The 18,808-nt window shown below is 45.0% G+C and overlaps 3 protein-coding genes and 1 non-coding gene across 9 annotated transcripts; 2 read left to right on the top strand and 2 right to left on the bottom strand.

Moving 5' to 3' along the window:
* Nucleotides 1–29: 29 nt before the first annotated feature.
* Nucleotides 30–16,592, top strand: msrb3 (methionine sulfoxide reductase B3). Of its 5 annotated transcripts, none has more exons than XM_076167384.1 (8): nt 30–342; nt 1,434–1,503; nt 11,918–12,072; nt 13,955–14,063; nt 14,150–14,227; nt 14,430–14,458; nt 15,329–15,426; nt 15,511–16,592. In XM_076167384.1, the coding sequence occupies exons 3-8, from the start codon at nt 11,997–11,999 to the stop codon at nt 15,706–15,708; spliced, it is 588 nt and encodes a 195-aa protein (XP_076023499.1). In that variant the 5' UTR covers nt 30–342; nt 1,434–1,503; nt 11,918–11,996; the 3' UTR covers nt 15,709–16,592. The 5 variants fall into 5 exon arrangements, with proteins under 5 accessions (XP_076023499.1, XP_076023498.1, XP_076023500.1 ...); XM_076167383.1 differs by having other exon boundaries at nt 1,434–1,610; XM_076167385.1 differs by lacking the exon at nt 1,434–1,503.
* Nucleotides 1,600–4,552, bottom strand: LOC143013720 (E3 ubiquitin-protein ligase TRIM39-like). Of its 2 annotated transcripts, none has more exons than XM_076167380.1 (2): nt 4,460–4,552; nt 1,600–3,680 (listed from the first exon to the last, which is right to left on the bottom strand). In XM_076167380.1, the coding sequence occupies exon 2, from the start codon at nt 3,673–3,675 to the stop codon at nt 2,020–2,022; it is 1,656 nt and encodes a 551-aa protein (XP_076023495.1). In that variant the 5' UTR covers nt 3,676–3,680; nt 4,460–4,552; the 3' UTR covers nt 1,600–2,019. The 2 variants fall into 2 exon arrangements, with proteins under 2 accessions (XP_076023495.1, XP_076023494.1); XM_076167379.1 differs by having other exon boundaries at nt 1,600–3,677; nt 4,460–4,547.
* On the bottom strand, nt 7,103–10,382 carry LOC143013721 (E3 ubiquitin-protein ligase TRIM21-like). Its single transcript, XM_076167381.1, has 2 exons — nt 10,300–10,382; nt 7,103–9,539 (listed from the first exon to the last, which is right to left on the bottom strand). Exon 2 carries the CDS (start codon nt 9,535–9,537, stop codon nt 7,924–7,926), a length of 1,614 nt encoding a protein of 537 aa, XP_076023496.1. The 5' UTR covers nt 9,538–9,539; nt 10,300–10,382; the 3' UTR covers nt 7,103–7,923.
* A 2,096-nt stretch (nt 16,593–18,688) lies between the features above and the next one.
* trnad-guc (transfer RNA aspartic acid (anticodon GUC)) lies at nt 18,689–18,760 on the top strand. The gene has a single exon. It is a non-coding gene; the product is annotated as a tRNA-Asp (tRNA).
* The last annotated feature ends 48 nt before the right edge of the window (nt 18,761–18,808 follow it).

The raw sequence follows: 18,808 nt of genomic DNA, 5'->3' as shown, positions 1-18,808 counted from the left end.
ACACATTTAAACAAACATTATGCAGGATTGTATGTGTTTAGTGTCTTGCTGCGGGGTGTTTAGTGCATTTGCAGAGGGACATCTTCTGTAGAAAATGTTGCCTTTTGGTTTGTTTAGCAGATGGCCGGCGGCAGCAAGGAGGCTGGACGGGTTGTGTCCATACTTGGAAGCGTCCGTGTCGGTGTTTCTGTGCCTGTCTGGACCGGTTCCACCAACAGCCCGTGCTAGCCGCCTGTGCTAGCCTGTTAGCATCCAGCCTGTCATCTCCCTTGTTGTTAGCTCGTTAGCTCGTGTGTGTCATGTTAGCATCTGTCACCGTCGTGCTGCTGCTGCTCCTTCACGGTATGTCCTCATCTCTTACGGGCTTTTCAGCTGTTTTTGTCCGGTAAACCCGCCCTTTAACACCGCGGGTACATTACATTAGCGTTATCCTACGTTAAACAGCGTGAATTTATTGTAATAATGACACTCAGAGAGACTTTTTCCAGAAGTTTCTTTCTGCTACGTTGAGGATTCGGTAACCGAAATAGATTCTAGAGAAGTTGTTTGGTCCGTTTAACGCGGTTTGCTTATTTATTTGTAAACTATTTAACGTTTTAACTATTTAAAAAATTTAACGTGGAACACAGTTACAGTTGTCTCCGATAAACTTTTCATCTATTGAGCTGCTGCGTCACCAGAGGGCCGAAATAAGCTCATATACCTGACACACTGTATATATGTATGTATGTAGCGATGTAAACAACACTTATAATATAAAGAGAAACTGTGTAATACTGTATATATGTATAACCTGTATATAAGAGAGAGACTGTAAACATATGGACAGATACAGGATGTGTCATGATTTTGAATTCTTTGCAAAATTACAAAATTGAAAATTACACAATTCTCAGTAGAAATTCTATAAGAAATCATCTGTAGAGTGCAATAATCTATAAAGACTCAGATTATGAAGTGTTTTCTTCCTCATGGTTTTGATAAATGTAACCATGACACAAGCAGAATTCCAGATCAGAGACAGACACCTGTGCAGCTCCACTGACCATCAGGGCCTTTACTGTGTTATGTGACTCTGACCTCTGGTCCATGTTATGTAGTAAACTAAAGAAGTTTCCCTTTACATTTAAATTCACATTTGACCAAACGACCATGGTGATACACATTGAACTCAGAGCAACAGAGGCTCGCCAGAGGATATGGGACTAATGAGTTGACAGTCAAAGATATTATAAACAAATACAAAAAACTCAATAGACGTTTATGTATTAGAAAAGGCTTGTTGCTTAATCTAATAGATTAATTGGACATTTACCTGCAGTATCCAGAATTATATCCAGGGTTGTTCCACACAAGGATGAGCGACGTATGAGCAGAAGGGAACAGTTTTGTGTAAGAAGGGACCTTTAGTCTTGTGTGTTCCTTTATAACAGAGGTGGGGAACCTCCGACCCGGGAGGACGTCTGATCCGGCCCGCGAGACAGTTTTGGCTCTTCGGCCGAGGTACAAGAGACACAGTTACACTCTGTGCTGCAGGATTGATCACCTGGTAGTCAAACAGGAAATCACTTAAACACACAGCTGACAGGAAGCAGGAGCTCACACAACAGGTGTTTATTGTTTTTGTCCTGAAATCCTGAATGTGACAAAGATAAATGAAAGAATTCCATTGATTCATAAACCACAACCAAAACAAAATTTGATCCATTTACAATGATCACAACAATAAAAACACAGGAAAATAATAACAATAATACCTTCTTATTTCTGATCAGGTTCATCTGTGATGAGTTGGCAGCATGTGTGTATTGATTTATTGATCAACAGTTATTAGATCAGATCAGTGTGGGTGGGTTGTTGTGTTACAGCAGTAAGAAGCCACAAGAAACATCAGAGACAAATATGATGTCATGAATGAAAAAGCAGAATGTGAAGAAGAAGAAGTCAAAAGTAAAGACGGTAGATCAGATCATCTGGACCTTAAATGACAGAGAATCATTACACATCAATTCCAGCAGGTTACTGCATTTTACACCTGTCAGAGTGACTGACAGCTGAGATGATCAGAGGGGCGGAGTTTGTACCACCATGATTAAGACTGGGATTGAAGTATGGGAGGAGCTTATGGGTGAAGGAGCAGCCAGTGAAGGAGAAGATCAGAGCTGCAGCATCCATGTCATAGAAGGAGACCAGACCCTCCTCATAGTCCACAAACACACCCACCTTCTCTGGATTTGACTCCAGACTCAGAGGGACATGAGGGACATCATTAGCCTTGTACTTACCTACATTCCACAACCCTACAGTCCAGTAACCTTCCTCGGGGCTTAGTGTGATGGCTCCCTTCCTCTTGCTCGTCTCTCTGGTCACTCCTAAATCCCACGCTGTCTTTCCTTTGACCTGAACCTCAAAGTAAAATCTTCCAGAGGAGAAACTCTGCTTAGCTAAAACACAACCACATGAGTCAAATCTCTGTGTGTTGTCTGGGAGATTCTTCCTCACATTACCACAGTAAACTTGTTTCTTATCATCAGACAGCATGAGTTTAGGATGAGCTGTATCAGGATCCAGTGTCACGTCCACTGCAAACTGCTGGATCCTCCTCAGCTCCACATTCTTCAGCTTCTTCACCTCCTTACTGATGGTCTCCTCCAGCTGAGCCACAGCTTTCACCACACTCCCCTCATGGGACCTTTGATGGACTCTGACCTGTGTCCAGTCCTTGGTGGGAGGAGCAGAGCTGATGGATGAGAAGCTCTGGAGGAGGTGGAGGTAATCTTCGGAGAGAAGAAGCTTCTCCACATCAGCAGTTCTCTCTCTCTGCCCAGAGAGTTCCTGCTGCAGCTCTTTGATGAGGTCTTCAGTCTGTTTCTGTGTGCTCCTCTGCTTCTCCTCCACGGTCTCCATGAAGTTGGCCTGGATGTCCTCCAGATGCTGCTTCAGAGTGGTGAAGATCTGAAGTCCTTCTGCTCTCTCTCTGTCTGCAGCTTCCCTGCTGAGCTTTGCTGACTGTTTCATCTCCTGGATCTTCAGTAGTGTCAGCTGGATCTTCTGCTGAAGTTCAGCCACCATCTTCTCCAGCTCAGACTTCTTTCCTTCATATTCTTCTTCCAGAGGAACAAACTCATGGTTCTTGTGGTCTAAAACAGGACAGATGAGGCACACACAGGTCTGGTCGGTCTTGCAGAAGAGCTCCAGAGGTTTCTTGTGCTTCTTACACATCCTGTCCTCCAGGTTGTCCACAGGATGGATCAGCTGGTGTGATCTCAGGCGTGCTGCTGTCAGATGAGGCTCCAGATGAGTCTCACAGTAGGAGGCCTCACACTTCAGGCAGGACTTGATGGCCTTTAGTTTGGTTCCAGTGCAGACGTCACACTGAACTTCTCCTGGTTTGGCAGCTGGTTCCTCTGATCTTCTGCTGGCTTCCTTTTGAGTCGACTGTCTGAACTCAGCAGCCATCTGAGATATGAACGTGTTGACCTTCATCTCAGGTCTTGTGTAGAAAGTGTCTTTACACAGAGGACACACACACTGGACGTTACTGTTCCAGTGTTGAGTGATGCACGTTCTGCAGAAGTTGTGTCCACATGGTGTGGAGACTGGATCAGTGAAGACGTCCAGACAGATGGAGCACAGGAACTGATCTTCAGACTGCAGACAGCTGGCAGCAGACATGTCTGCTGAGAACAAAGGAGACCATGAGGGACAACAACTCTCTCTAACACGATCACTGAGAGTCTAACAGAACTAAGAGTCTGGAACCACAGCAGCAGCTTTAAAGCTTCTCAGTGATCAACATCTGACTACATTCAAGGAATGAAACATGGAGACACAATGTTGCTGTAGTTACATAGTTCTGACTGTGGGGGCGTCAGAGGAGAAACCACAGCTGTGACCTCAATCTAAAGGTCAAATCCTGAACTTCAGTCTCAGCTCTGTGTTGATGGACTTTGTTCTGATTTCTGCTGCGTATCAAACCTAACAGTTAGCGTGTTAGCGTGACGTGTTAGAGTGGGAAAGGTCCAGAGATCAATCATTGCTATTGAATGAATATTGATTAGGACAGAAATGAAGCTTTTGTCTCTTTGCCTCTATTCTAACGGTTTGACTCTTTTAAAGTTGATGTGACTACAGGCTGCATTCCATTCACTTCCTGTTGTTGTGGGTGAGTCTCACTGATTCACTGACGCAGCTAAACTCGCTCACTTGTTGCTGCGCACTTCCTGCTGCGCACTTCCTGCTGCGCACTTTCTGCCGCTCTTTTCCCGTTCTGATGGTGTAAACGCAGCAAGGAAAAAGGCCGATCTATCGGTCAGCTGGTGTGTCTACAAGCAGCAACGTGTGAACACTGAAACATGAGCGAAGCCTTTTAGAATGAAGGAGTGAAGTGAGCTGTGTGAGAGCAGCTCAGCTTTGGGCTTCATGCTGCTCAAACACTCAAGATTGTGTCTGGACTCACCTGAGTTTGGCTGAGACGCTGCTGTGCTGTGGACAAACTTCTGATCCTCTGGCTTCTCTTCTGCTTCAGTCCAGTCGCCTGCAGCTCTGCTCACTGACTCACTGACTCACTCTCTGTTTCTCTGGAGGATCATCCGGTTGATACTCCGCCTTTTTCTTTTGTTTAATGCAGGGGAATGATGGCAAAATCTAAATGGCCTGCGATAGGAAAAAGGTTCCCCACCCCTGCTTCCTGACATCATTGTTTATGTGAGCCTGAAGAATGACCACATGTGCCAATAAAGCTGTTCCATGTGTGGAAGTTAGGACGTTTACAATCAGCAGCAGTTGAAGTTGACGTGCCGCTGTGCTTCTCTTTCTCTCTCACCCATTTCAGTGTGACTGTACTGTCATGGCTGCCCTCAGACGTGGGCTCTTAGTGGCCCTCCACCATGCCTTTGGCAAAGCAGCAGCTCAGGCTGCAACCCCTGCCATGCCTGCTACTCTGATAGGCAGAGTAAACTGTTAGCTTCAGTGTGGTACTGACAACACTTAAAGGCCCCAGTACATTCAACAGATGTAAGAAGAACAAGCCAGAGAACATCACATCACACACAGCATCACTCTGCTCATCACACCACAGCCTGTGAAGAGGTAGAAGTAGGAAAGAGAAACATTCTCCATGAAGTTTCTGTACCAAGAACCCTCAAAATTTCTAAATGACTCTTCAGCTTACAAGACCTCATTGTGTCCTGAAAGCTGTGTGGAGGTTACTGGGGCATTTAACAGTTCAGTCAAAGCGTTGAGGAAGGATCAAAGTGGTATGTTTGGATATTTCAGGTCGCATTCTATACAAACAGAGACGATGCCCTCAGGGTGAAGTTGGAACCATAAGGACCATGGACAATATTCAGAGTAACACTATGAAAAATAAGGTTTTTACAGGTCCATGTTGTAGCTGCAGGTTTAATTTACAGCAAGTTACAACTCCAGATTCTAAATAAGTTCATAAGAGCAAAGAAAAAGGACAAAGGCATGGTGACGATGTCAACTCATGGGTGGATTCTATCTCCTGAATGTGTTCCTGTGTCTTCTCCCAACGTTTACATTCACACATTTTATTATCTGGATTACATATCTGACAGGGTTTGACCTAGATTTGTTCCAATGACTTGCTTTGCACCGCGGGTACATTACATTAGCGTTATCTTATGTTAAACAACATGAATTTATTGTAATAATGAAACTTAGAGAGACCTTCCAGAAGTTTCTTTCCGCTACGTTGAGGATTCGGTAACCGAAATAGATTCTAGAGAAGTTGTTTGGTCCGTTTAACACGGTTTGCTCATTTATTTGCAAACTATTTAATGATTTAACTATTTAAAAAATTGAACGTGGAACACAGTTACAGTTGTCTCCGATAAACTTTTCATCTATTGAGCTGCTGCGTCACCAGAGGGCCGAAATAAGCTCATATACCTGACACACTGTATATATGTATGTATGTAGCGATGTAAACAACACTTATAATATAAGGATAAACTGTAATACTGTATATATGTAATAAGAGACTGTAAACATATGGACAGATACAGGCTGCATCATCATTTATAATTCTTTGCAAAATTACAAACTCGATCCTGTTTTGTTCTGTGGGTTTCTCAGTAGAAATTCATTATGAAATCATCTGTAGAGTCCAATAATCTATATTGGCGCAGATGATAAAGTGTTACCTTCCTCATGGTTTTGATAAATGTAACCATGACACAAGCAGAATTCCAGATCAGAGACAGACACCTGTGCAGCTCCACTGACCCATCAGGGCCTTTACTGTGTAATGTGACTCTGACCTCTGACCTCTGATATGGGAATAATTAGTCGATAGTCAAAGATATTATAAACAAATACAAAAAACTCAATTAGCTTTTAAGTATTCTAAAAGGCTTGTTGCCTGACCTAACAGATTAATTGGGCGTAGCCAATCAATAACGTGCCAGGGATTCAGCTGACAACACTGCTGTTTCTCTGAACTATGATCTTATTAATGATTGTTTTTATGGATTATTCATAGTTTGTAAAATGTCATAAAAACCTACAAATTCATCTAAATTCATCCATGATGCATTGTGTTTCAGCATATGCATTGATGTAGTTTGTATTCTTCATAATGTTTTATAAACGAGGCCCCAGATCCCTGACCGGCCCGTTTACAGACTCTCTCTTCACCGCTGTCTGCTCTGCTCTGACTTCCTCTATGTTGTCAGCTGTTGTTTGCTCACTGCTGCTTGTTTTACTACAATAGGTAAGAAGTGTAACTGATAGAGTGTGTGGATGTGGCCACAGATCCACTATTCCTTAAACGAAAAAGCCAGTCAGGCCTCGGGCATTAACGGAATACGAGTGAGTCACGGCTCTGATTTATCATCTTTAAATCACTGCTGTCCTCAAGGGACCACCTGAAAGTGACACTCGCCATAACGGGGTGTTGAAGCAGCCATGCAGTAAGAAACTGATCCAAATAAAATCCAAACCTGCTCGTTGGAACTGACATTTACCTGCAGTATCCAGAATTATATCCAGGGTTGTTCCACACAAGGATGAGCAACATATGAGCAGAAGGGAATAAGATAAGATAAGATGAAAGTTTATTATCCCGAGGGAAATTACTGTGCAACAGTTACAGTACAGCATGAAAAACAAGAACCAGAAGTCACCCTAGTGACAACTACTGCAATAAAGAAAGGTGCAAGAATGCAAGTAGATAATAAGTACACAATAAGTACACACAATAGGGGTACGAAGTACATACAATGGGGGAACAGTACATGACAGTATAAGTACATAAGGAGGACAAGGTTACAACACAGTGCAAATGTGCATCTGACTGTGAGGTATGAGTAATAACAATCTATACAACTACAGCATACACGTGTGTATATATGACATACAGCAACATTTAGTGCGATATACTATAAAGTGACAGTGAAGCAGGTTTGGGGCTGGGGGCTCGGGGAACAGTTTTGTGTAAGAAGGGACCTTCAGTCTCGTGTGTTCCTTTATAACAGAGGTGGGGAACCTCCGGCCCGGCAGGCCGTCTGAAATCCTGAATGTGACAAAGATAAATGAAAGAATTCCATTGATTCATAAACCACAACCAAAACAAAATTTGATCCATTTACAATGATCACAACAATAAAAACACAGGAAAATAATAACAATAATACCTTCTTATTTCTGATCAGGTTCATCTGTGATGAGTTGGCAGCATGTGTGTATTGATTTATTGATCAACAGTTATTAGATCAGATCAGTGTGGGTGGGTTGTTGTGTTACAGCAGAAAGAAGCCACAAGAAACATCAGAGACAAATATGATGTCATCAATGAAAAAGCAGAATGTGAAGAAGAAGAAGTCAAAAGTAAAGACGGTAGATCAGATCATCTGGACCTTAAATGACAGAGAATCATTACACATCAACTCCAGCAGGTTAGGCAGTGTGACTGACAGCTGAGATGATCAGAGGGGCGGAGTTTTTGCCACCATGATCAAGACTGGGATTGAAGTATGGGAGGAGCTTATGAGTGAAGGAGCAGCCAGCAAAGGAGAAGATCAGAGCTGCAGCATCCACGTCATAGAAGGAGACCAGACCCTCCTCATAGTCCACAAACACGCCCACCTTCTCTGGCTTTGACTCCAGACTCAGAGGGACAAGAGAGTCATCACAAGCTTTGTACTCATCTACATTCCACAACACAACAGCCCAGTAACCTTCCTGAGGGCTCAGTGTGAAGACTCCCTTCCTCTGGCTCGTCTCTCTGGTCACTCCTAAAGCCCACTCTGTCTTTCCTTTGACCTGAACCTCAAAGTAAAATCTTCCAGAGGAGAAACTCTGCTTTCCTAAAACAGTACCACATCTATCAAATCGCTGTGGGTTGTCTGGGAGACTCTTCCTCACATTACCACGGTGAACTTGTTTCTCATCATTAGACAGGATCAGAGCAGGATGAGCTGTATCAGGATCCAGTGTCACGTCCACTGCAAACTGCTGGATCCTCCTCAGCTCCACATTCTTCAGCTTCTTCACCTCCCTACTGATGGTCTCCTCCAGCTGAGCCACAGCTTTCACCACACTCCCCTCATGGGACCTTTGATGGACTCTGACTTGTGTCCAGTCCTTGGTGAAAGGAGCAAAGATGGTGGAATAGAAGCTCTGGAGGAAGTGGAGGTGATCTTCAGAGAGTAGGAGCTTCTCCGCATCAGCAGCTCTCTCTCTATGCCCAGAGAGTTCCTGCTGCAGCTCCTGGATGAGGTCTTCATTCTGTTTCTTTGTGCTCCTCTGCTTCTCCTCCACGGTCTCCATGAAGTTGGCCTGGATGTCCTCCAGATGCTGCTTCAGAGTGGTGAAGATCTGAAGTCCTTCTGCTTTCTTTCTGTCCGCAGCTTCCCCGCTGAGCTTTTCTGACAGGTTGATCTCCTGGATCTTCAGTAGTTTCAGCCGGATCATCTCCTGAAGTTCAGCCACCATCTCCTCCATCTCAGGCTTCTTTCTTTCATATTCTTCCTCCAGAGGAACAAACTCATGGCCACAGATGAGGCACACACAGGTCTGGTCGGTCTCTTTTTGAGGTTTCTTGTGCTTCTTACACATCCTGTCCTTCAGGTTGTCCACAGGATGGATCAGCTGGTGTGATCTCAGGCGTGCTGCTGTCAGATGAGGCTCCAGATGAGTCTCACAGTAGGAGGCCTCACACTTCAGGCAGGACTTGATGGCCTTTAGCTTGGTTCCAGTGCAGACGTCACACTGAACTTCTGCTGGTTTGGCAGCTGGTTCCTCTGATCTTCTGCTTGCTTCCTTTTGTGTCGACTGTCTGAACTCAGCAGCCATCTGAGATATGAACGTGTTGACCTTCAGCTCAGGTCTTGTGTAGAAAGTGTCTTTACACAGAGGACACACACACTGGACGTTACTGTTCCAGTGTTGAGTGATGCATGTTCTGCAGAAGTTGTGTCCGCATGGTGTGGAGACTGGATCAGTGAAGACGTCCAGACAGATGGAGCACAGGAGCTGATCTTCAGACTGCAGACAGCTGGCAGCAGACATGTCTGCTGAGAACAAAGGAGACCATGAGGGACAACAACTCTCTCTAACACGATCACTGAGAGTCTAACAGAACTAAGAGTCTGGAACCACAGCAGCAGCTTTAAAGCTTCTCAGTGATCAACATCTGACTACATTCAAGGAATGAAACATGGAGACACAATGTTGCTGTAGTTACATAGTTCTGACTGTGGGGGCGTCAGAGGAGAAACCACAGCTGTGACCTCAATTTGAAGGTCAAATCCTGGACTTCAGTCTCAGCTCTGTGTTGATGGACTTTGTTCTAGCTTCTGCTAACCTAACAGTTAGCGTGTTAGCGTGACGTGTTAGAGTGGGAAAGGTCCAGAGATCAATCATTAAGATTGAATGAATATTGATTAGGTCAGAAATTAAGCTTTTGTCTCTTTGCCTCTATTCTAACGGTTTGACTCTGTTAAAGTTGATGTGACTACAGGCTGCATTCCATTCACTTCCTGCTGTTGTGGGTGAGTCTCACTGATTCACTGACGCAGCTAAACTCGCTCACTTCCTGCTGCGCACTTCCTGCTGCGCACTTTCTGCCGCTCTTTTCCCGTTCTGATGGTGTAAACGCAGCAAGGAAAAAGGCCGATCCATCGGTCAGCTGGTGTGTCTACAAGCAGCAACGTGTGAACACTGAAACATGAGCGAAGCCTTTTAGAATGAAGGAGTGAAGTGAACTGTGTGAGAGCAGCTCAGCTTTGGGCTTCATGCTGCTCAAACACTCAAGATTGTGTCTGGACTCACCTGAGTTTGGCTGAGACGCTGCTGTGCTGTGGACAAACTTCTGATCCTCTGGCTTCTCTTCTGCTTCAGTCCAGTCGCCTGCAGCTCTGCTCACTGACTCACTGACTCACTCTCTGTTTCTCTGGAGGATCATCCGGCTGATGCTCCGCCTTTTTCTTTTGTTTAATGCAGGGGAATGATGGCAAAATCTAAATGGCCTGCGATAGGAAAAAGGTTCCCCACCCCTGCTTCCTGACATCATTGTTTATGTGAGCCTGAAGAATGACCACATGTGCCAATAAAGCTGTTCCATGTGTGGAAGTTAGGACGTTTACAATCAGCAGCAGTTGAAGTTGACGTGCCGCTGTGCTTCTCTTTCTCTCTCACCCATTTCAGTGTGACTGTACTGTCATGGCTGCCCTCAGACGTGGGCTCTTAGTGGCCCTCCACCATGCCTTTGGCAAAGCAGCAGCTCAGGCTGCAACCCCTGCCATGCCTGCTACTCTGATAGGTAGAGTAACCTGTTAGCTTCAGTGTGGTACTGACAACACTTAAAGGCCCCAGTACATTCAACAGATGTAAGAAGAACAAGCCAGAGAACATCACATCACACACAGCATCACTCTGCTCATCACACCACAGCCTGTGAAGAGGTAGAAGTAGGAAAGAGAAACATTCTCCATGAAGTTTCTGTACCAAGAACCCTCAAAATGTCTAAATGACTGCATCTTCAGCTTACAAGACCTCATTCTGTCCTGAAAGCTGTGTGGAGGTTACTGGGGCCTTTAACAGTTCAGTCAAAGTTGCGTTGATGAAGGATCAATGTGGTATGTTTGGATGTTTCAGGTCTCATTCTATACAAACAGAGACGATGCCCTCAGGGTGAAGCTGGAACCATAAGGACCATGGACAATATTCAGAGTAACACTATGAAAAATAAGTTTTTTACAGGTCCATGTTGTAGCTGCAGGTTTAATTTACAGCAAGTTACAACTCCAGATTCTAAATAAGTTCATAAAAGCAAAGTAGACGGACAAAACAGCGTGACGATTTCAACTCGTGGGTTGATTCTATCTCCTGAAGTGTTCCTGTGTCTTCTCCCAACGTTTAAACTCACACGTTTCATTATCTGGATTACATATCTGACAGGGTTTGACCTAGATTTGTTCCAATGACTTGTATTTGTTGTACTTGTGTTTGGTTCATCCCGTTTTATTGAAATGTGGCAGTTTGTGTTCTGTGGATTATCTGACACTTAAAGGTCACAGGTATGTATCTCTAGTGTAAACTGAAGAAGAAGCTAAAGTTCTCAGAAGGATCAAGCACCGGGAAGCAGGGAGGGAAGGTGTTTCTGTCAATAACGTGCTTTCATTCAAACTATCTTACTGCCATATTGGTTTAGAACTGCTTCTTCCTCCACTCCAACCTGTTCTAGCGAGGGATATTATTTCTGTCCTCCTCGCTCTGTATGTTCAGGTATGTTCCTCATGTCTCCTAACCAACATTCTTCAATCTCTGCATCCAAAGTGAGAATCCCCCCCGGCTCCTCAACTCTCCAGCCTTTGTGTTTCCTTCCTGACTGTCTGATGTGTTGACACGTGTTGTCTTGTGTCTTCCTCTTTGTGTTCCTTTGATTCAGCCTGACCCTTGGCTGCGCTCCTGTTGGAGGTGTTCTTCTCAGGTTCTGGTGGTGGGAGTAGCTCCTCTCTCCTGCAGATATGTCGGGCTTCAATCTGCTGCATCTGATAACCAAGAGTCAGCCTGTAGCTCTGAGGGCCTGCGGTCTTCCATCAGGTCCACTGACTGGTTGCTGTGTGCCTGCTGTGCTCTGCCTCTCTGCCTTAACTCCCCGCTGGTGTGTCCTTGTGTGCGTGTTTGTCTTAGCATGGCTCCAGGGGAACCCATTACAGATCGATCCTTTACGTTGGATATGGGGGGAATATAGAACCTGAGAACAGACATAAAGTTTCATTAAGCAATACTTTTGATATTACAACTAAATGTAGTAAAAAGTACCGTGTTTCAGTTTAAATGTGAGAAAGTGGAGTTCAGGTGCAGAGGGAAACCCGACAACCTGAAGTTTGGCTGTGAGCTTAAGCAAACATAATGTTTCCTGTTTGTGGGTGGGAAACCCCCCCAGGGACCCCCATCCATGTCACTGCTCTACTGCCCCCCATTGGTTGGTAGCAATGCCTGCAAGAACACGGACATCAAAACTTAAACACATTATCATTAGTTTGGTCCGGTCTTTTAGAATCTGTGGAGGTTTTTTTAAACTCTCTAACTTTACCCCAGATTTTGTGTTTCCCATTACATTTTTTCTAGATAAACATTTTTCCCATTTTTAATTGTATCATGGAAAAGTGTGTCCAATGAAAATACTGAATCAAAATTCAGCAATTTAGTTATTTAGTCCTATTAAATTGTCAAATAATTAGCTTGAAATTACGCCAATACAGCTTTGTGAGCCATAATTCAACAATATAACATATTTAAAAAAAGAAGAAGACTGCCTGTGAGTTTGCTGGAGTGACATCACCTTTTCCTGTGCAGGCTGTTAGACTCCCTCACACAGTGTAGTGTGTGTGGAGCTGGTGGTTTATCACACACCCTGCAGTAACATGTTCAATCAGTCCTTCATTTTGTAATTAATAATTCTGTTGTCATATAGGGTCTGCCAAGATGGAAAGGGCTAACACACACACATACACACACACACATACCACCTTACATTATATTGACACCAGGTAGAGAATAAGAACAACACACAACTACAAAGACATCCTGAACACATCAATGACATCAGTTGCAAAATGACTATTGCAAAAATGTAAACACACTAAATCCACTTTTAATTGCACTGCATTTTATCTGAAATCTCCCAAATTCTTGCAGATTCTGTAGAAAATGATGAATTCCACCTTTATAACTGATGAATGGATGATTGCTTCTGTATTTGGGGCGTTGTGTAAACCAATGGGCTCCGCTCTCACTCTGTCTAAATGATTCACTGCTTGCCTTTTGCCTTTTGTGCATGCACCGAGTGCTTTGACTAACCTTCACTGTTCCTCACTGAGTCCCACAGGTCCAGGAAGCTGAGGCTCGTTTGTGTGTTTGCTAATTTAGAATATTTCCTGTCTTTACTGTTAAGGTATCATTTTCCTATCATTTGTAGTGTGTGTGTGTGTGTGTGTGTGTGTGTGATCTCATATGCCAGCAGTACAGTTAGGGAGTCAAATGCCACCAAAACTGTAGAAATTAGTACAGAGATTACTTTTAATCCCAATCATCAGATGTTTGTGAAAAACCAGCTCATCATTTCTGATGCCAGTGTTTGGATCGAAGTGTGTGGGTGTTGACTTCACTAACCAGAGTCTGAAGAGGAAGAGGAGCTCAAAGTAAAGAGCTGCTGTGTCAGAACTGTGCAGAACCCCCAAAATGCACCAACTGTGATTAAGACCAGGGCCATGTTCCAACACTATGCCTGAGATATGGACCCTCCATCTAATCCTCAAGCAGGGACCAGGACTTGTGGATTTGTTCATGACCGGCCTGCCCTGCGCTGGATCTGCTCTGAGAGAAGCTGCTGCTCTGTGCTTTGGCTTGATGTAGAGACGGCTGTGAACAGGATGTAGCGAGCAGGAGTGTGATGTCGTGTTGTTGTTTCTCCCCTCAGGATCTTGTCGTAGCAAGAAGACATGGCCCAAGAGCTTCTCCAAGGAGGAGCTGAAGAAACGCCTCACACCCATGCAGTACCATGTGACTCAGGAGAAAGGGACAGAGAGGTGGGATCGTCATCAAACTGTATCAGTAATCATTTAGATGTCATTGGTGCGATCCCGTATCTCACTAACGCAGTCGTTCTCCGCAGTGCCTTCGCCGGAGACCTCACAGACCACAAAGATGAAGGAACCTACAACTGTGTGGTGTGCGGGTCGCCATTATTCAAGTAAGACGAGAGCTGCATGGTGTCAAACTCTTCATCCCATAGCCTTGGTTCATTCCCGTCACTCAAGCGTGTACCAGTTTAACTTTAGACGGACAATCGCTTCCAACAAACATCTGTCTGTCCCACGCGTTGTGTCAGAGCCGTGTTTAAGTCCTGTAGGTAACTTCATGTTTCTCATCAAGGTTTGCTATTTCTGTTGTAGGTCGAACACAAAGTTTGACTCCGGCTCAGGTAGGTTAACCCTTTCTATTCACCTCTCTGCATCTCATAAGGATGAAGCAAAGTACCAATGGTCCATTGTGTGTGTTTGTGAGACAAATTACGCTTTAGGGAGATCTTCAGTCCATCACATCAAAACATTACACCTGCAAGTCACTGCGTCTTTAAATGTGAGAATTAAAAAAAGGATGTGACTGAGCTGACAGGCGATCAAGAAAGAGGCTCGTTCTGCAAACTCTCACACAGTGTGTTCTGGGCTTCATGCTGCTGTGTGTCTGGTGTGTTTGAGACACATTTGGTGTTTTAGCTGTGTATTCAGGTTAAAACGTGTTCAACCTTTGGGCTTTGTCTGTCTGTGAGCAGTAAATGTAGGGGCGTCTTTGTGGAGAGAGAGAGGGTGTAAGTGTGTATTTGTAGTAGTGTGAACCATGGAGTAGTCATGATTTCAGATGAGAAAACAGTCAGAAGGTGGCGCTGCTCCACCTGGAGACGCAACAGGAACCAGAGTCTGCACTCAGAAATGTGTTTCACCTTTAACAGTGAGGGGGGAGGGGGGAGGGGCAACAAACTGAGACGCAGCAGCATCTGGCTCTGGACTGAAACATGGAGTGGACAGATTGTAGGGCGACGTATTCAAACTTCACACAGCTTCACACTAAAGCCAAAAAACAATTGCAGACCTCGATCAACACATAGACACAATGGACACAATCAGAGTTATTTTACACACACACACACACACACACACACACACACACACACACACACACACTCAGATGTTTTTTAAACAAACTGTTCAGGCATCATACGGCATCATGAATCCTCAGTGTGTTACTTTGCCATCACCTCTCATCCCTCGTGTGTGTGTGTGTGTGTCCCCAGGCTGGCCGTCTTTCTCCGACCTTGTGAAGGAAGAGTCCATCGCTGTGACGGATGATTTCTCCTACGGCATGCATAGAGTGGAGACGACCTGCAGCCAGGTACTCGCCTTTAAGTAAATACTGTGTATGAAGTATTGTTGTTGTGTATCTGTGTGTCCTAGTGAACGCTGTGATGTGTTTCAGTGTGGAGCTCATCTGGGTCACTTGTTTGACGACGGGCCCAGACCCACAGGGAAACGCTACTGCATCAACTCGGCCTCGCTGGCTTTCCAGTCCGGAGACGACACCGCCGCCGCCTCCTCTTCCTCCGACCAGCCCAGCGCCACAGCCCAGGCCGGAGCCTCCGCCAGCTCAGAGGGCGAGGGGAGGACCGAGCTCTGAGGGAGTTTGGAATGTGAGCGATAGAGAAGGAAGAAGCCTCAACTACAGTATAAAGACGGCAACAAATCTCGCACGGTTTCCTGTTTGATAACGCAGAGGATCCAGGCTCCGCTCGGACCAGAACCTGAGAGAAAAGTGCTTTCAGACGCATTCACAGCTGCCAGACACCTTCACAGTCACGGCTCCCTCACTGGGGCTACAAGCAAACACGTTTAGTTGGTATTAATATATAGAATTTAGAGTTTTAGTTCATATAAGTTCATCATGTTTCATTGGAGAACGTTGTATTTTGTGTTTTTGAAGTGATGTTTGACGAGGACTGATTGATCGATCGATGATTTGACCCTCTGGAGTTACACTACAAACAGGAGGTTCTGTCTGCGCGCACACACACACACACACACACACACACACACACCCCCCAAAGGGCTTAAAATCCCTTTAGTAGACAGGAAGTTTGTGAGTAACGTTGTGTTGTTGTCCTCAGCATTCCTCCTGATTCCACCGTTGATTTTGTCTCAAACACACTTTCATTTCTCTCTAATCTGTTCCAAAATAACACAACAAAAAACACATCACACACTCGGGCATTACATGAAAAGACACTCAGCCAATCCGACCCGTTACTCTGATACTCATCTATTAGACTGAAGATAATATTCTCAGGTCTACAAAGTGACAAACTGAGCTCTCCTGTGTGCTCATGAGTCGCACTCCAGGCTTCAGAGGGTTAAATAAAACTATGCAAGAGTGTGAGCAGACTGAGTAATCACGCCGTCAAGGTTTGATGTCTTCTTTTGGTGCTTTTTATCATTGGATTTTCAGTTTTTCTTTCTGGTTGACATTGTAAACACGATGTGTGTGTGAATAAAGAATGGACTTCACTTCACTGTGTCGTGTTTCCCTGGGCTTCTTCTGGTCTCAGCAGTCGTGTTGTTTCTCTCCCCGTCCTCCTGTGCACCTCTGGGAATGTTTGGGTGCAGGAAAACGTGAGATAAGCTGTTGAATGGGAGGGGTCACGGAGAGGTTAATGGGGGGAAGATCCACCTCCAAGGGGGAGGAGCCAAGAGTGCAGCACAGCGCCATCATGTGTCAGAGCTAACAGAGACAAATGTCCTCAGGTTAAACATTTATAGAGAGGAGCATCAGGGGGGGATGTGACCAAGCCACTGAGACTTCAATACCATCAAACCTGCTGCAGTGTCAGTATCAATCTGATTACACCTCAAACATCATGTGTGCCCCGGGTTAAGGGAATAACCATGCATGTGTCTAATGATGTCATAAACACATCAGAGTCCATGTGAGTTTTGTCTTTGACCTGTCAGCCTCTTCCTCCTCATCCCCATCTGCCTCACACACACACACACACACACACACACACACACACACACACACACACACAGGCTCATTAGCACCCATGGTTGCTGTTGTTGTCTCTGGGCTTTGGGTTCATCATCATCATCATCATCATCATCCTCTCTACACATTCATCACATTACCTCATGCACCACATTGACACTTACTTAATAGCAGCCAATCAAAGGCATCAGGAGTTAGTGTATCTTTGTAAGGTGTTGTGAAGTGAAAGCACTGCACTTGTAGAGAGGAAATGGGAAGTGGAGGAGATGGGATGGATTGGATGTGATGTGAAATGCTGGCTGTTGTTGGGAGGAGTTGATACAGAATGACAGAACCATGGAGAAGCGGTAGAAGGGGCAGATGTTAGGATAGAAGTCAGCAACAAAGATGTCACAGATCAATTGTTCTAATGTGAAAACAATAGCGTAGTATCTCATTGATCAGGGGAGGAGGTGGTGGGAGGTAAACTGGACTGGGTGATGCTTGCTGGGATCTCATCCTTGTCATAAATAAAAGCGGCCTGTGTTTGTTTGGGTCACTTAAAGCAACAGAACGTTCTGGTCGATCTCTGAACATGTCTTATTTATGTGATCTATAAATTAAAACAACAGAAAACACTCCCACTCACAACAACCCATCACAGACGACATCGTGTGTGACTGCAGCGTTGGGCTTCTTCAGGGTATAGATGGAGCCCAGAGTGTTACTTTCTTCACTCTACACACATTACACACTTGCATTTTTCCATCCACTACTCAAACTCGCAGCCTCAGAGTGTTTGGTCCGACCTGTAGAGGTCAGTAGATGTTGAAGGAAGGAGAATGTGGGCAGCAGACAGACCGCTGTGGGAAAACCCACAGGCTGAGAGCGTTTATATTACAAATGCAATAAGGCATATTTACAAGTCAGGTGTGTTTAGACTGCAGAGAGGCAGCACAGTGTGTGTGTGTGTGTGTGTGTGTGTGTGTATGGGGGGGGCTCTGGTGGCGTTTGAGGGTGGGGTGCAGCTGGAGCATCTCACACTCCAACATTTTACAACATGTCATCTCTGTGTGCAGGTCAAACAAACATGGAAGGGGCATCAGTCACAGGAAATGATCCATTTCCAAGACGGGATGAGTGAGGGAAGCGTTTTTCAGCTTACAGCAGCCTACAGACAAAACTCAGGGCTCATTATCGCCCTAGCGCCAACACACACACAAGCACAAGAGGAACACAATTACAATCATTAAGAATAAGTAGTTATAGTAGCAAGTTAATCGTTTGTGAAGTTTGTGAACCAAAGAGCCGCAGTCCAGCACCGCAGTGTGTTTTCGGCACCAACCGTCATTTTGCTGAACGGGATACTTTTGGTTTGTTGACAGTTTGTTGATGGTTGTGAGAGCAAAGTGGTGACCAGAGAACAGATCTGTGCTCGATGGCACTCTGACATGTTTGTGGCTCTACTGAACAAACATTCAGGTTTCACACACTTCAGCTACCGGATCGAGTAAATGCATGAACAAAACAGCGCAGATCTCATTTCCCCTCGCTGACAGAAAAACATCGCTGTTTTAATGTCCGTGTTATGGCTGTATTGAGCTACGACTACGCATAGCACGTCATTCATCTCCACCAATCCTCGTTAGTATAGTGGACAGTATCTCCGCCTGTCACGCGGAAGACCGGGGTTCGATTCCCCGACGGGGAGACTCTTTTGTGGGGACCGGAGGATCCCCTGTTCGAGTCCAAGTGAATG

Source organism: Genypterus blacodes, unplaced genomic scaffold, assembly GCF_046128005.1.
Source record: "Genypterus blacodes isolate CSIRO-AG114 ecotype Tasmania unplaced genomic scaffold, CSIRO-AGI_Gbla_v1 ptg000158l_1, whole genome shotgun sequence".
Taxonomy (NCBI): Eukaryota; Metazoa; Chordata; class Actinopteri; order Ophidiiformes; family Ophidiidae; genus Genypterus; species Genypterus blacodes.
This window is presented reverse-complemented; position numbering and strand designations above follow the sequence as displayed.

Excerpts from the sequence above, each read along its gene's own strand:
- LOC143013720 (XM_076167380.1), bottom strand. The coding sequence starts at position 3,675 with ATGTCTGCTGCCAGCTGTCTGCAGTCTGAAGATCAGTTCCTGTGCTCC.
- LOC143013721 (XM_076167381.1), bottom strand. The coding sequence starts at position 9,537 with ATGTCTGCTGCCAGCTGTCTGCAGTCTGAAGATCAGCTCCTGTGCTCC.
- msrb3 (XM_076167382.1), top strand. The coding sequence starts at position 10,690 with ATGGCTGCCCTCAGACGTGGGCTCTTAGTGGCCCTCCACCATGCCTTT. Across the intron at positions 14,228-14,429 it reads TGCGGGTCGCCATTATTCAA|GTCGAACACAAAGTTTGACT; the intron begins GTAAGACGAGAG and ends TTTCTGTTGTAG. Across the intron at positions 15,427-15,510 it reads TGGAGACGACCTGCAGCCAG|TGTGGAGCTCATCTGGGTCA; the intron begins GTACTCGCCTTT and ends GATGTGTTTCAG.